A 17,500-nucleotide genomic window follows, 5' to 3' on the forward strand; every position below is an offset into this window, starting at 1 on the left:
CTGTACTATACTGCACTGCAGTGTACTGTACCGTATCGAACTGTACTGTACTATACTGTACTATATTGTACTGTACTGTACTATATTGTACTGTACTGTACTGCATTGTAGAGTAAAAGTCGAGAAAGGAAAGAATGAGGAATGAAACAACAATACAAAAATGTCAAATGATACATCTACTAACGGAAGAAAAGGGAGGACAGAATTTGAAACGAGAACGAACGACGAATGAACAAGAAAGATAATCACGATGATGATGATGATGATGGTAATGATGATGAGGATGGTAACAGGAAGAAGAAGGAGGAGGAGGCGGAGAAGAAGAAGAAGAGGAGGAGGAGGAGAAGACAGAGAAGAGGAGGAGGAAGAAGAAGAAGCAGATGAAGAAGAAGAAGGATGAGGAGGAGGTGGAGGAGGAGGAGAAGAAGAAGAAGAAGAAGAAAAAGAAGGAGGAGGAGAAGAAGAAGAAGGAAGGAGGAGGAGAAGGAGGAGAAAAAGAAGAAGAAGGAGGAGGAGGAGAAGAAGAAGAAGGAGAGGAGGAGGAGAAGAAGAAGAAGAAGAAGAGAAAGAAGGAGGAGGAGAAGGAGAAGAAGAAGAGGAGGAGGAGAAAAAGAAGAGGAAAGGGTAAGGGAACAGAATAAAAGCAAGGGAAGAAAAAAATGCCAATCTTGGGCTCAAAAGGAACAAAAACTGAAGCAGAAAAATCTGTGAGAAGAAACGCTCAAATTCCCCAGTACCAACGTCCCTCATCCCCACACATCCTCCACCCAGCACCCCTCACCATCACCACCACCAGCACCACCCTCCCAATCCACACAGCCACGACAGCGCTGAGTCCTGTGACATGTGCAAGCAATAAATCCTCCCTGTCACGTGATCTCAGATCACTGTCTCATATTGGCTGTCAGATAAAATGCAGAGGGAGGTATCGTTGTTAAATGTGGACCACTCTCTTATTGATATAGATATATATATATATATATATATATATATATATATATATATATATATATATGGTTAAAAGATTAACAAAGTCTGTATTTTTGGCGAGTTCTCCATTACATGATGAAAAAAGACGAAGACATCTGGGCCTGGATTTAATATTTAATCTATAATCGCATAACATGCATCATCCAGTGAGCCCAACAGGTCATGGTGCCGTGTTCAGTCTTTAAACTTGGGATTGACTTCCAAGATTACACACACACACACACACACACACACACACACATATGATACAAAAAACAAGAGGAAAAAAAACACTATGAACCCACGTGGGAGAGGAGAAGTTGTGTACTTCGTCCCCCTTTCCTCTCACTGTCTAGATTCTCTCTCACTTCCTTCACCCATCCACATTATCCAAACAAGCAGTGAACTGTTCTCAAGACAAGTGAATTTTTATTCAACAGCCAGAAAACTGCACTTGTGACTGCTGCTATCTTCAGTTGCTTTGAAGACTCTACGAGTCGAAGTACACAACTTCTCCTCTCCTAAGTGGGTTCATAGTTGTTTTTTTCCTTCGTTTTTTGTATCCTGTTTTGAAAGAACCCATGCAGTCAAACTTTTTTTTTATACCATATATATATATATATATATATATATATATATAGATAGATAGATAGATAGATAGATAGATAGATATAGATATATAGATATATAAAGAGAGAGAGATAAATACAGACAGAGAGAGAGAGAGAGAGAGAGAGAGAGATTAGATCAGGTTAAGATCGTACCCGACCGATCATTTCTTTGAATAACTTCGTCTTAACAAGTATCCCAAAAAGTGAGGGACCCCTTGGGAACCTGGACCCAGTTGCATTGCTTGGGCGGAAGAGTCTAGTATGGTCATAACCCGCTACTAACCGTGTGTAGTATGGAACTGACCAATGGCGTAGTTCGGTCGGTCAACGTAAGGCATTTAGTCACGTGTAACTGTCAAAAAAAGTTAGAACCAAGAAATGCAACTGGCACCTAAACAGTTTCCTTCTTTCGGGCATGGTGGCTGATTTTTCAGCAAACGAAACGTCAGTGTATGAGCACTACACATACCCACCAGGTTCCGTGTTGCACGTGCTCAGTTATAGTTTTGACAGTGACAAACCACAGCTGTCGTTGATAAAACATAGAATAATTGTTGTTGTATTTTGGGGGGACTTTGTGTGTGTGTGTGTGTGTTTTAGCTGAAAAAAAAGATTATTTTAAACGCTTTTTTTCAAGCTGTTAATGGTACCCGTGTGTGAATTCAGTGACAGACCAGTAGTTGATGACAAGCCGCCTGTATAATGTAAATTCTGTCTGGCTTTTTCCCTCTTTTTTTTCTTTCTTTCTTTCTTTCTTTTTTTTCAACATTTTATGAAAATATATCTTCATTTATTTCGTGGTTCTTAAGTGTGTGTGTGTGTGTGTGTGTGTGTGTGAAATCTGTAGTTTGAAATCATGTGACTGGTGTTTTTGCCTTTTACGTAATAACCATCGAATGACGTACAGACAGCCAGACAGACAGCTTACAAGCCTGAAAGATGATGATGATGATGACATGGATACTTATACAGCGCCTACCCACGCTCAGAGACCAAGCTCTAAGCGCTTTACAAACACCGAGTCATTTGCACAACAGGCTGCCTACCTGGGTGGAACTATCTGACGGCTGCCATTGGGCGCTCATCATTCGTTTCATGTGTCATTCAGTCGGGTTTCAGTCACGCGCGCGCGCGCGAACACACACACACACACACACACACACACACACGTAACATTTTACGTGTATGACAGGGTTTTTTTCCTTTTTTTACTCCGCCACGCAGACAGCCATACTCTGTTTTCGGAGCTGTGCATGCTGGGTACGTTTTTGTTTCCATAACCCGCCGAATGCTGACTGACATAGATTACAGGATGTTTAACGTGCGTATTTGATCTTCTGTGAGCGTGTACACGCGACAGGGGTTCAGGCACTAGCAGGTCTGTTGACCTGGGAGATCGGGGGAAAAAATCAGGTTCGACAGGGGATCGAACTAAGGACACTCAGGCTAGAAACCAGCGCTCTAACCATTTGACCACAGCACACGTCAGATAGACAGACAAATAGGCAGACATATATAGCGACAGACAGATGAATAGATAGATAGAAGAGACAAGAGCGATAGACAGACACACGAAGACAAAAAGACGAGGCAGACAGGCAGAAAACAGACAGACAGTGTAACTATAGACATCAAACCTCACACATTGACAGACAGGCGGAAGATCGTAGCCGATTCAGATCATTACTTCGGGATGAGATATGATCTTCCTCTTCTTCTTCTTCTTCTTCTTCTTCTTCTTCCACTTGACGACCAACCAACAGTCTTTAAACTTGGGATTGACTATCAAGATTACACACACACACACACACACACACACACACACACACACACATATATATATATATATATATATATATATATATATATATATATATATATATATATGATACAAAAAACAAGAGAAAAAAACTATGAACCCACGTGGGAGAGGAGAAGTTGTGTACTTCGCCCCCCTTTCCTCTCACTGTCTAGATTCTCTCTCACTTCCTTCACCCATCCACATTTTCCAAACTAGCAGTGAACTGTTCTCAAGACAAGTGGAAGAAGAAGAAGAAGAAGAAGATCATATCTCATCCCGAAGTAATGATCTTCTTCTTCTTCTTCTTCTTCCACTTGATGACCAACCAACAGCACTATGTTGATGAAAACTGTCGTTCTGTGGGAGGCTGCTGTTGGGGCGCAACAATTTAACCAGTCTGCCAAGGGGAGGTGCTGCTATTAATTAAACAGACAGGGGAGATGGGGCGCGCGCAGTCCACTGGTACTGGTGCGTTCGCATCTCCAGCTAGGCCAGTCCAGCTACCGTATACGTAGCAGGGGTCCCCAGGACGACACACGACTGGTACAGCCCTTGCCTTCTTCGACACGACTTTCCAGATAACGATAACGATGTTTTATTCAGATTAAGGCCAAAGCCCCTTACTGAAGGGGGTCATACAAGAACATAAATAAGGAAAATGACCTGACACAATAAACCAACATTACAAATCAACCAAAAGTAGCTAATACAATACTCAACAACATTCACAAAATAACAATGCGAAGTCTCTTCAATGCCTCATATAAATATATGGCCAAGTTTTGTTGGCTAAGCTCATGTTTTGACGACATGAGCAGATTAAATCTAAAAGCACAGGGATCTTTATAATATTTAGGTTGAATTAATCTTTGTCTGAGGTCACTCAAAGCAGGGCAACATAGCAAAAAATGCAATTCATCTTCCCTACCCAGGTTGCACAATCGACACATATATACATATTCACTCCTACTACAGTATCTGAAACTGTGAACAGCAATATTTGAAACACCAAATCTAAATTTTGTCAGTGCACTTTCCAGAGAGAAAAAAAGGGAGGAGGGGGCGAGGGGGCGAGGGGAGGGGTTGGAGGGGGGTGGGGGTGGGGGTTGCTGGTAGGCAAAAAGTGAGGGAGGGAGGAGGGGGGGGGAGGAGAGACTAAACAGACATCCTGATCAGACAGACAAAATGAAAGAAAGAAAGAAAGAAAAACAAACAAATAAACGCGCAGGCGTTTGATTGGCTAAGAGCGGACCGGGCAAGACGGGTCGTCTTTTCACTGTCAGCCGTGCGAAATTTGGCCAAGCAGAGCACACCGATAGGTCTAGTTTGCATCAGTTTGACATAGTACAGTCTATGACACAAAAATAAATAAATAAATAAATAAATGCGCTGGACTGCTAACAACCACCCAAAGCCCATTCCACCCCCCCTCCACAGAGTTTCGCTCTCATGATGACGTTCTTGCGCACTTTGCTTGCGTGACACCATGCGACCTTGCCTCGCCATCCCGGAAGCTTAAATCTGGACCGGGTCACATGGTTTTTGACAGCCTCGTGTTGGAAGATCACATCAGGCCCATTGCTGCTTGCTGGTGCTGCTGTCTCTGCTGCTGCCGATTCATAAGAGTCTGGGGGTTGTAGAGAGAGAGAGAAAGAGAGAGTGTGTGTGTGCTTCTGTGTGTGTGTGTGTGTGTGTGTGTGTTGTGTTGATGTTTGCGCGTGCCCGCGAGCGTGTGTGTACATGCGTCCGTGTGTGTGTGTGTGTTTGTGTGTGTGTGTGTGTGTGTGTGCATGCTGTGTGCGTGTGTGTGTGTGTGTGTGTGTGTGTGTGTGTGTGTGTGTGTGCGCGCGCGCGTGTGTGTGTTTTGAGTGTGTGTGTGTGTGTGCGCGTGTGTGTGCGTGCGCGCGCGTGTGTGTGTGTTTGTGTGTGTGTGCGTGTGTGTGTGTTGTGTGTGTGTGTGTGTGTGTGTTGTGTGTGTGTGTGTGATGCCTGACAACATACAGGGGTTGCTTGAGAAGAAGTAGGGGAGGGGGCGAGGGGTGTGAGAGAGGTTGACTGGCGTTGAGGAGAAGGGGAAGGGGCAGGGAGAGGGGGGGAGTGATGTGGGTGTTGGAGACAGAAAGAGAGAGAGAGCGGGAGGGCCCACTTCGATCTCATTTCTGGTCTTTTTCCTCTTCCCTGAATCGATTGTTCAGCCCTTTTCTTATCGCTCTAGGTGACGATTACGCTTCGGGTGTGAGAAAGAAAGTGTGAGAGAAAGAAAGAAAGAAAGAAAGAGAGAGAGAAAAGGAAGAGGGAGAAGAGAGAGAGGGGAGAAGAGAGAGACAGAGAAACGAGAGAGAGGGAGGGGGAAGAGAGAGAGGGGGAAGAGATAGGGGAGAGAGAGAGGGGAGAAGAGAGAGACAGGGAGAGAAACGAGAGAGAGGGAAGAGAGAGAGGGAGGAGAGAGAGAGAGAGAGGGGAGAAGAGAGAGAGAGGGGAGAGAAAGAGGGAGGGGGATAAGAGATAGGGGAGAGAGAGAGAGGGGGGGAGAAGAAAGAGACAGAGAGAGAAAAGAGAGAGATGGGAGAGAGAGGGAGGGGGTAAGAAAGAGGGGAGAGAGAGGGGGGGGGAGAAGAGAGAGACAGAGAGATGAAAGAGAGAATGAGAAAAAGAGGGAGGAAAAGAGAGAGACAAGTTGAGGTCGTGACAGACAGACAGAGGACTCTGAGTCCTCGATATCGTTTGTTCTTCGATTTTCAGAAAGGGGGCGGGGGACGGGGGGGGGGAGGTGGAGGAGAGGAGAGAGAGAGAGAGAGAGAGAGAGAGAGAGAGAGAGAGAGAGAGAGAGAGTGGTCTCTAATTACTGAGCTAGTTTGAATTTCGACAGAATTTTCCGCCTCGAAGACAGAGAGACTGAGACAGAGACAGAGAGAAACAGAGAGACAGAGAGTAACAGAGACAGAGAGAGACAGAGATGGGGAGAGAGAGAGAGAGGGGGGGAGAGAGACACAGGGTAAAGGGGAGGAGAAAGAGAGATAGAACCCGGGAGAGAGAGATTCAAGATTCAAGATTCAAAATCTTTATTACTCAAGGATAAAGATTTTAGGCATCGCCCAGTCTTCCAATCTGTCCTTGTGACAACAATAACAATAACAACATTAACGATAACGACACAAAAATAATAATTTTGTTAACACTGCTACATCCACTGCTACTACAACGAAGAAGAGAGAGAGAGAGAGTTTGTGAGAGTTCCAGAAGAGAGTATTTTTGTTTTTGCGAAGTTTCTTTTCTATGCCTTTAAACTTAGATCCCAGACCTTGAATGCAGTCCAAAATATACAAGTGTAATTTTTTTCCCCTCGTGTAAATAATAATGTATCTGTCGACTGTGAACCTTCATTGAAAGGGACTGTGGCCTATTCAATAAACTAGTGTCAGTGTCAGTGTCAGTGTCAGTGTCAGTGTCAGTCTCTCTCTCTCTCTCTCTCTCTCTCTCTCCCCCTCTCTCTCGCTCGCGCACGCACGCACACTTACATACACATAAGCAGACATTGTGTATGTTAACAGATACTATACTAATGTGAATATGAAACAGTAAGTCTAATAAAAAAAAAATACACATAGCAATAACAGGGAGGGAAATGCTCATGGCCAAAGGAAGCATAATTCAACATATGAGATAGTATGAAAATAAAAATGTCACAGGGTAACAAGAGAGACAGACAGACAGACAGACAGACAGAGGGCCTTTTTTTAAGATGTTTTTTTTTTTAAAGAGAGGGAGAGGGAGTGAGAGAGAGAGAGAGAGAGAGAGAGAGAGAGTGGAAACGAAACGAAACGAAATGAAACGAAACGAAACGAATTTTTATTTCACGAGGGTAGTGGAGTAAGCACAGCTGCTTTTTTTTATTTTTTACATCCAGCCCTCAAGGGCAAAAAAGAAGGAAAAGTGGGGGAAAAAAAGAAGAAAAAAAAGCAAGGGCAAAACACTCACACAGACACAGACACAGACACACACACACACACACACACACACACACACACACACACACACACACACACACACACACACACACACAATTACGCATGAAAATAAAGCGCATGTACACAACCTAAGTAAGTACGACGCAACGACACATATTATCATTGAAAAGATCAAATCATTATAAACTGAAATGATTATTAGAGAAGGGGAAAAAAAAGAGAAGAAGAAGATGATGATGACGATTGATGATGATGATGATGATGATGATGATAACAGGGAGAAGGAGAGACAGAGTGAGAGACACAGATAGCTGTAGGCGAGGGAAAGAGCGATGAAGGAAGAGAGAGCGAGAGAGGGAGAGGGGTGGAGAGAAAAGACAAGAGAGATGGGGCATGGAAAGAGCGAGAGAGAAGAGAAAGAGAGAGAGAGAGAGGAAGAAAGGGAGTGAGAGAGAAGAGAAAGAAATGAGAGAGAGGGGGGTTAGGGGGGAAGAGAAATAGCGAGTGAGAGAGAGAGTGAGAGAATGCGAATGCGAATAATTAATTCAGATTAAGCCATAGGCCCTGTCTGAAGAGGGAATTACATGATCGTTAACGACTAATATTTATAATATGAGCGAACCTTCTAGTTTCAGTTTCAGTTTCAGTAGCTCAAGGAGGCGTCACTGCGTTCGGACAAATCCAAATACGCTACACCACATCTGCCAAGCAGATGCCTGACCAGCAGCGTAACCCAACGCGCTTAGTCAGGCCTTGAGAAAAAAAAAAGGTAGTAGTAATGAAAATAATGATAAAATAATAATAATAATAATAATAAATAAATAATTAAATAAATAAGACAACAATGATGATAAATAAGCAAATAAATATAAAACATAAAGACACACATTCACACATACACCCACACATGCATAACAGATATGCCCCCAAAACGCAGTTTCACAGATATGAAAGCACAGTCAAATACATATAAACATAAATAAACCTTCTAAACACATGCAAACAAACAAACAAACAAAAAAAGGTTCAAGCGAAACACGTGATCACATCTGAGTTCTTCCCCACGAGAGGGCGCTACCTCAGTATCATAGTTTGAGTATAAGTTATAAGAATAATAATAGTAACATTGATAATAATAATAATCATGTACATCTACATAGCACCCTTTCTCTCTAAGAGCTCAGGGCGCTTTACATGAAAGAAAAATATTACAAGTTACATAAATCATTCATGACCACTCTTTCTCAAAAACCCCTCCACTCTTCATACATCCAAAAGTGAGCTGACATGGGTGGTATTGGAGAACAAGGAAGCTGAGAGTGCTTATAGATAGGTTTAAAAAAAAATGATGAGGTTTTAGTGATGAGCGAAAAGCAGAAATGGAATCAGGTGCACGGATATGATGAGGAAGGTTGTTCCAGATGTGAGGAGCAGCAAAGAAGAAAGAACGTTCACCATAGGTTCTTGTATTGACACGAGGAAGTTTCAAAAGGTAACGCTAGCAGTCAGAGGAAGAGAGAGGATTTCTTGCGGGAGTGTAAACATTGACAAGGTCAAAAAGATATGTAGGTCCTGCGGGGTGGAAAGCAATATACAGTAGCCGAGAGAGACAGACAGAGACAGACAGAGAAAGAGACAGAGAGAGAACAAATGAACACTTAACACTGAACACTGAAATATTTAATGTCATAAGCTGTAGAACTCCAATGACATGGTAGGTACAAATCAGAACAAAACTGGTGCAAAGCAGAAAAAAAATGGAACAGAAAGGGAAAACGCAATTGAAGCAGAATAAACTTCTGAGGGATAAGCGACACTTTGGTACTTTGTCATTAGCTTAAAAAGTTCATGTGGCTGCTGTTGTTATTGCTGCTACTACTGCTGTTGTTGCTATTGCTGCTTCTGCTGTTGTTGGTGCTATTGCTGCTACTGCTGTTGTTGTTATTGTTGCTGCTACTGCTGCTGCTGTTGTTGTTGCTGCTGTTGTTGCTACTACTGCTGTTGTTGCTGCTGTTGTTGTTGCTGCTGTTGTTGTTGCTACTGCTGCTGTTGTTATGTCATTGCTGCTACTGCGGCTGTTGCAACGGAATCGCCTGAATTGTGCTAATTGCGGGAGGGGCCGGGGAGGGGGGTGGATGGTGAGAGGGGTGTTCGGGGAGAGGGGAGGGGGCAGGGGGGAGGGGAGGAGCATGACAGCCACCATTCGCCGGTACCGCTCCAGTGCGCTGTAATTAGAGTCACTTGGCCATTGCCACCCTCCCCAACCTAACCCACTTCCGGCAACTTCCCTCCCCCCCCCCCCATCCCCACCCCAACCCCACCACCACCACACTTCCTCCCTTCCTCCTTTCCCTCCCTCCCCACCACTACCATTCCCTCCACCACCCATCCCACTCGTCCTTCCCCCCCCCCTCCCCCTTCTTCCTCCTCCTCCTCCTCCTCATTCCCTTCCTTGTTCCATCTCTCCTTTCAGCCTTCTCGCCCTTTCCCAATCCACAACTACTAGATCGATAAGCTCAGGTATCCAAGTGGTCTATCGATCGTCGTCCGTGGTTGTGGTGATGGTGGTGGTGGTGGTGGTGGTGATGGTGAAGGAGGATGTGGATGTGGCTGTGGTGGTGGTGGTGGTGGTAGTTTGAGAGTCCTGAAAGGTGAAACTTCACGCGCGCGCGCGCGCGCGCCCGCGCCCGCGCAAGGGTTTAGAGACCCAAACCAGTCCCGGACGGGGTAAATGGGAAGCATGCCGCGCTGGATTGAAGGTTTGGGTACCCTCCCTCTCCCACCTTTCACCCCACCCCCCACCCCTCCCCCCTCTTCTCTCCTCCCTCCACCGACCTCTCTCTTACACCAATCCACCCACCCAGCCACCCAAACACCCCCATATTTACTCCTTTCTCAGCTTATAATGTCTCAGTCTGTATTCCCTGGCAACCGTTGGCATTGTCGTCGGTTTTGTTGTTGTTGTTGTTGTTGTGATGTTGTTGTTGCAGTTGCTGTTGATGTGAGTGCTCCACAGCCCACCCCCACTACCCCCCGCCCCCACCTGGCCTCCCAGCCCCCACCCCCAGCCCCCACCCCTACACATAATCACACCCACCCACGCACCACCACCACCACCACACCTAACTGTATGTTTTCTCGGACCAGTTTCCATGTGTGTATCCCTGAAGGTACTCGGTCCATGGTCTCATAGCCTCTGTGTGTCTGGACAGTTTCAGTTTCAGTTTCAGTAGCTCAAGGAGGTGTCACTGCGTTCGGACAAATCCATATACGCTACACCACATCTGCCAAGCAGATGCCTGACCAGCAGCGTAACCCAACGCGCTTAGTCAGGCCCTGAGAAGAAAAAAAAAAGGTGAATAAATAATAGATTAGCTTACATGGACTTGTCTGGACAAAAATGTTCTGCGGCTGCGCGTTTCTGGGTATATCCGTAACCTTGCTTTGGTTTTATTATATCTCTGTGTGTATCCATAACTGTTCTATAGTTTTGGGGGGGCTTTTTTTCCTCTGTGTATATCCACAATATTTCTATTATTCATCCATTGAATGGTTAAGGATACACATATCTATATCTATCTATCTATCTATCTATCTATCTATATATATATATATATATATATATATATATATATATATATATACATAGAGAGGGAGAGACAGAGGTGTGTGTGTGTGTGTGTGTGTGTGTGTGTGTGTGTGTGTGTGTGTGTGTGCATCCACAACCATTCTATAATTTTCATATTTATCTACCTATCTAACCATCCATCGCTCTCTCTCTCTCTCTCTCTCTCTCTCTCTCTCTCTCTCCTTCTACACACACACACACACACACACACACACACACACACACACACACACACACACACACACACACACACATTCTTATATATAATTCATCTGTCTCCCAGTCAAGACCAGTCATAAGTCTACTTTATCGATTTCGTTTAAATGCTATTGCCAAAACACACAGTGTTTGTGCAGAAAAGATGTCAATGTCTATCACATACTTGTCGAGTGTCCCAGAACAAAACTGGTCTTTCAAAAACTCACTGACCAGTTTCCACTAAACACATCTTTGTCCTTAGAAGATATTTTGAATAATTATCCATTACTCCGACAAATCACAGGATATTTGAATCAAAGCCCAGTTGGTATCCACTTTGGACTGATTTTTTTTAATTTTTATAATGATTATGCTTCATCCTGTTACAGGAATGTTTGAAATGGTTATACTTTATTCTCAGTTAGTTCAATCTTTTTGCAGTTCTTCCTGTTAAAGTTCTGCCACTTTCAAATGTCTCTTTTCCTGTATCAGTCCTCCCACCACCTCTTCCCATCGCCCCACTCTCCACTCGCAACCCCCATACGCGCCAACACACATGCACTACCCCCCCCCCCCCCCCCGCACCCCCCCCCCCCACCCCCCCAACCACCACCACCCCTCTCCTGCACGGACCAGTGAAAACTAAAGAACACACACACACACACACACGTCATGTCTCTGACTGTTCAGTACCAAAGATCGCAGCACATCAAAGGGTCGTGGAAAAAGTATGCAACATCTTGCTCCCTATCTTCTCAAAAGTCGGAAAAAAAAGTCATCACAAAATTTTCAGAATAAAATGCACCCCCCCCCCCCTCACCTCCAGCCCAGCCCCCACCCCCACCCCCTCTTCCGCCCCGCCCCCCTGACCCCCCACAGACAACGTGATGTTGTCTTGACAGGAAAACATTTTTTTCTCTCTCTCTCAGAACTCTTCCTGTAGACTCTGTGGCATGGTAAGATAGGTGTTTGACTTCCTGATCCGGTGTTCACCTGTAATCAGGGTTCGATAACCCCCGTTTCCGGCATGGTGTTGTGTCCCTTGGGAGAGACGCTGTACTGCGATTTTCCTCACCCCATCCTGGTGTGAATGAATAACTGAACGTTGGGGAAGATGGGATTAGCGGAAGGAGAAAACTTGGCCCCGTCTTCCTAATCCGTGCCCAAGACACAGGTGAATACGAACATTTCATTCCAACTGCTTCAAGTGTTAAGTTTTAACCAAGTGCTTTAAAGAGGGAACAGTTGAAGAACTAATCTCTTAAGCTTAAGTATGAAACGGAAAATATACTTCTACAAAAGATATGACGTATAATAGGTTCCTGGCTGATTGGTCCTATATTATCATTATTATTTCATTAGTTTGTCTTTGTCTGTCTGTCTGTTTCGTCAGAGGCACTCGTTTTTTTTGTTTGTTTTGTTGTTGTTGTTGTTTTTTGTTTGTTTGTTTTGTTTTGTTTTTTTGTTTGTTTGTGGTTTTTTGTTGTTGTTTTTTTTTGTTTTTTGTTTCGTTTTTTGTGTGTTTTTTTTGTTTGTTTTTTGTTGTTGTTGTGTTGTTTGTTGTTTTGTTTTGGTTTTTTTTTTTGGTTTTTTTTTTTGTTTTTTTTTTGTTTTGTTTTGTTTTTTTGGTTATTATTCCTCATTTGACAGGTTTCACATTCAGAACTGAAATTTGACTTCATTTCTAATGTACAAAATATCCCGATCCTTATGAAACTGTATCATACCTACATGGGCTGTCTTTTATTTTATCTTATTTTATTCTATTTCCTTTTATTAATATCATTATATTTATTATTCTTGTTCTTTCTTCTTCTTTTTTTTTCTTTTCAATCTATGCTATCAGTTTTTGTTCCGTTATCTCATCAGTCTTTTCCCTCCCATTTTTCTGTTGTTTGTTCACTGACGCACACACAATGACGTCATGTTCATTCTGTTAATTTTAATTAAAAAAAAAGAAATCACTGCTCTGACGACCATAGAAAGGTCAGGGTACTTTTAACCTTTAACCTTTACTCCATTGGCTGCTGAATCTGGCTGAAATGAGATCAGTGTATGATGAATCTGAAGTGCAGGTAACTATTTGTGTGTTTGGGGTGGGTGGGGATGGGGGTGGGGGCGTGGGGGGGGGGGGGGGGGGGGGTATGTGCGAGAGTGGACTTTTCACGCGAACTGACATCGGAGAATGAAGGTAATGCAGTCTCAAGAAGATGGGGGCTCAGATATACAGAGTGGTGACTGACATCCTGACATGTAAGGTCTGTCCTCCTTTTCTTTTTCTTTTTTTTCAATGAGCTGTTTCAGTTTTCAGTTTCATGTTCAGTTTCTCGAGGAGGCGTCACGAGCGTTCGGACAAATCCATATACGCTACAGAATATCTGCCAGACAGAGGTGTGACCAGCAGCATGACCCAACGCGCTTTTAGTCAGGCCTGGAGTGCATGCGTGTGTACATTTGTGTGACTGTCAGAGTGGATTTCTTCTACAGAATTTTGCCTGAGGAGGACACTTTTATTGCCATGGATTCTTGTTTTGGTGGGCCAGGTGCGTGCTGCACACGGGGCCTCGGTTGATCGTCTCATCCGAAAGACTAGACGTTCGGTTCCATTTTCCAGGCAAACTAGAGAGAAAGGGCGAGAGCGGGAATACTAACAAGACCTGGATGGCAGAAGAGTGGCTTAACCATTCTGCTGCCTTCCCCACTGAGCTGAGAGACATTCACTGCTACCTTCCCCAGTGAGCTGAGAGACATTCACTGTAACCTTCCCCACTGAGGTAACCTTCCCCAGTGAGCTGATAGACATTCACTGCTACCTTCCCCACTGAGGTAACCGTTCCCAGTGAGCTGATAGACATTCACTGTTACATTCCCCACTGAGGTAACATTCCCCACTGAGCTGATAGACATTCACTGTTACCTTTCCCACTGAGGTAACCTTCCCCAGTGAGCTGATAGACATTCACTGTTACCTTCCCCACTGAGGTAACCTTCCCCACTGAGCTGATAGACATTCACTGTTACATTCCCCACTGAGGTAACCTTCCCCACTGAGCTGATAGACATTCACTGTTACCTTCCCCACTGAGGTAACCCTTCCCCACTGAGCTGAGAGACATTCACTGCCATCTTCCCCACTGAGCTGAGAGACATCCACTGCCACCTTCCCCACTGAGCTGAGAGACATTCACTGCCACCTTCCCCAGTGAGCAGAGAGACATTTACTGCCACCTTCCCCAGTGAGCAGAGAGACATTCACTGCCACCTTCCCCGGTGAGCTGAGAGACATTTACTGCCACCTTCCCCAGTGAGCTGAGAGACATTCACTGCCACCTTCCCCAGTGAGCTGATAGACATTCACTGTTACCTTCCCCACTGAGCTGATAGACATTCACTGTTACCTTCCCCACTGAGGTAACCCTTCCCCACTGAGCTGAGAGACATTCACTGCTGCCTTCCCCAGTGAGCTGATAGACATTCACTGCTGCCTTCCCCACTGAGGTAACCTTCCCCACTGAGCTGATAGACATTCACTGCTGCCTTCCCCAGTGAGCTGATAGACATTCACTGTTACCTTCCCCACTGAGGTAACCCTTCCCCACTGAGCTGATAGACATTCACTGCTGCCTTCCCCAGTGAGCTGATAGACATTCACTGTTACCTTCCCCACTGAGGTAACCTTCCCCACTGAGCTGATAGACATTCACTGCTGCCTTCCCCAGTGAGGTAACCCTTCCCCACTGAGCTGATAGACATTCACTGCTGCCTTCCCCAGTGAGCTGATAGACATTCACTGTTACCTTCCCCACTGAGCTGATAGACATTCACTGCTGCCTTCCCCAGTGAGCTGATAGACATTCACTGCCACCTTCCCCACTGAGGTAACCTTCCCCAGTGAGCTGATAGACATTCACTGCTACCTTCCCCACTGAGGTAACCTTCCCCAGTGAGCTGATAGACATTCACTGCCACCTTCCCCACTGAGGTAACCTTCCCCAGTGAGCTGAGAGACATTCACTGCCACCTTCCCCACTGAGCTGAGAGACATTCACTGCCACCTTCCCCAGTGAGCTGAGAGACATTCACTGCTACCTTCCCCAGTGAGCTAACCTTCCCCAGTGAGCTGAGAGACATTCACTGCCACCTTCCCCAGTGAGCTGAGAGACATTCACTGCCACCTTCCCCACTGAGCTGAGAGACATTCACTGCCACCTTCCCCACTGAGCTGAGAGACATTCACTGCCACCTTCCCCACTGAGCTAACCTTTCCCAGTGAGCTGATAGACATTCACTGTTACATTCCCCACTGAGGTAACCTTCCCCACTGAGCTGATAGACATTCACTGTTACCTTCCCCACTGAGGTAACCTTCCCCACTGAGCTGAGAGACATTCACTGCTACCTTCCCCAGTGAGCTGAGAGACATTCACTGCCACCTTCCCCAGTGAGCTGAGAGACATTTACTGCCACCTTCCCCAGTGAGCAGAGAGACATTCACTGCCACCTTCCCCACTGAGCAGAGAGACATTTACTGCCACCTTCCCCAGTGAGCAGAGAGACATTCACTGCCACCTTCCCCGGTGAGCTGAGAGACATTTACTGCCACCTTCCCCAGTGAGCTGAGAGACATTCACTGCCACCTTCCCCAGTGAGCTGATAGACATTTACTGCCACCTTCCCCGGTGAGCTGAGAGACATTCACTGCCACCTTCCCCAGTGAGCTGAGAGACATTCACTGCCACCTTCCCTGGTGAGCTGAGAGACATTCACTGCCACCTTCCCCAGTGAGCTGATAGACATTCACTGCCACCTTCCCCGGTGATTTACCTTCAAGGTACCAGGAGTGAGCTAGCATCTGGCGGTCATGGACGCGACTATCACACACACACACACACACACACACACACACACACACACACACACACACACACACACACACACACAGAGAGAGAGAGAGAGAGAGAGAGAGAGAGAGAGAGAGAGAGAGAGAAAGAATAGAGTAAGCAAGGGTTAAGACAGTAAGTAAGAGGTTCAAAGGACAAAGAAGGATTCTCAGAGAACAAGCAACAGAGTTCAGAGAATAAATGAGAATTTTAAAAGAATACGCAAAACAGTTCGTAAAGAGAACAAGCAAGAGTTCAGAGAAAAAAGCAAGAGGGTTCACAGAGGACAAGCAAGAGGGTTCAGAGAGGACAAGCAAGAGTTCAGACAGGACAAGCAAGAGGGTTCAGAGAGGACAAGCAAGAGTTCAGACATGACAAGCAAGAGTTCAGAGAAAAGGGGAGAGGGATGGAGAGAATAAGCAAGAGTGTCAGAGAAAAAGGTTCAGACAGGACAAACAAGAGCAGAGAAAAAGGAAGAGGGTTCAGACAGGACAAACAAGAAGGTTCAGACAGGACAAACAAGAGCAGAGAAAAAGGAAGAGGGTTCAGATAGGACAAACAAGAAGGTTCAGGCAGGACAAACAAGAGCAGAGAAAAAGGAAGAAGGTTCAGAGCAGAGAAAAAGGAAGAGGGTTCAGATAGGACAAACAGGAAGGTTCAGACAGGACAAACAAGAGCAGAGAAAAAGGAAGAGGGTTCAGATAGGACAAACAAGAAGGTTCAGACAGGACAAACAAGAGCAGAGAAAAAGGAAGAGGGTTCAGATAGGACAAACAAGAAGGTTCAGGCAGGACAAACAAGAAGGTTCAGACAGGACAAACAAGAGCAGAGAAAAAGGAAGAGGGTTCAGATAGGACAAACAAGAAGGTTCAGACAGGACAAACAAGAGCAGAGAAAAAGGAAGAAGGTTCAGACAGGACAAACAAGAAGGTTCAGACAGGACAAACAAGAAGGTTCAGACAGGACAAACAAGAGCAGAGAAAAAGGAAGAGGGTTCAGACAGGACAATCAAGAAGGTTCAGACAGGACAAACAAGAGCAGAGAAAAAGGAAGAAGGTTCAGACAGGACAAACAGGAAGGTTCAGACAGGACAAACAAGAAGGTTCAGACAGGACAAACAAGAGCAGAGAAAAAGGAAGAGGGTTCAGACAGGACAAACAAGAAGGTTCAGACAGGACAAACAAGAGCAGAGAAAAAGGAAGAGGGTTCAGACAGGACAAACAAGAAGGTTCAGACAGGACAAACAAGAGCAGAGAAAAAGGAAGAGGGTTCAGACAGGACAATCAAGAGGGTTCTCAGATGCCCCTGACCTGCTCAATCAACTGGTCGGTGCTCTGCACTTTGTTGACGGTCTTGGGACGACGCAGGCAGGACTTGACCTTGGTCTCCACCACGTGGTTGAACTTCATGAAAAGCACGTAGCCCACGTAGCAGAAGAAGAGGAG

The 17,500-nt window shown here is 45.2% G+C and overlaps 1 protein-coding gene across 1 annotated transcript in view; it reads right to left on the reverse strand.

Annotated features, from left to right (window-relative positions):
- LOC143282574 (sodium/potassium/calcium exchanger 2-like) overlaps positions 1 to 17,500 on the reverse strand; it is an 87,661-nt gene that overhangs the window by 69,513 nt on the left and 648 nt on the right. Inside the window, exons 1-2 of the mRNA XM_076588263.1 lie at positions 17,379 to 17,500; positions 2,560 to 2,577 (exon numbers count right to left, since the gene is read on the reverse strand). The exon at positions 17,379 to 17,500 is cut by the window's right edge and continues 648 nt beyond it. Of these exons, the coding sequence (XP_076444378.1) occupies positions 2,560 to 2,577; positions 17,379 to 17,500 (140 nt within the window). The remainder of the gene's footprint in view (positions 1 to 2,559; positions 2,578 to 17,378) is intronic.

The sequence above is a fragment of the Babylonia areolata genome, chromosome 5 (assembly GCF_041734735.1).
Source record: "Babylonia areolata isolate BAREFJ2019XMU chromosome 5, ASM4173473v1, whole genome shotgun sequence".
In the NCBI taxonomy this organism is placed as follows: domain Eukaryota; kingdom Metazoa; phylum Mollusca; class Gastropoda; order Neogastropoda; family Buccinidae; genus Babylonia; species Babylonia areolata.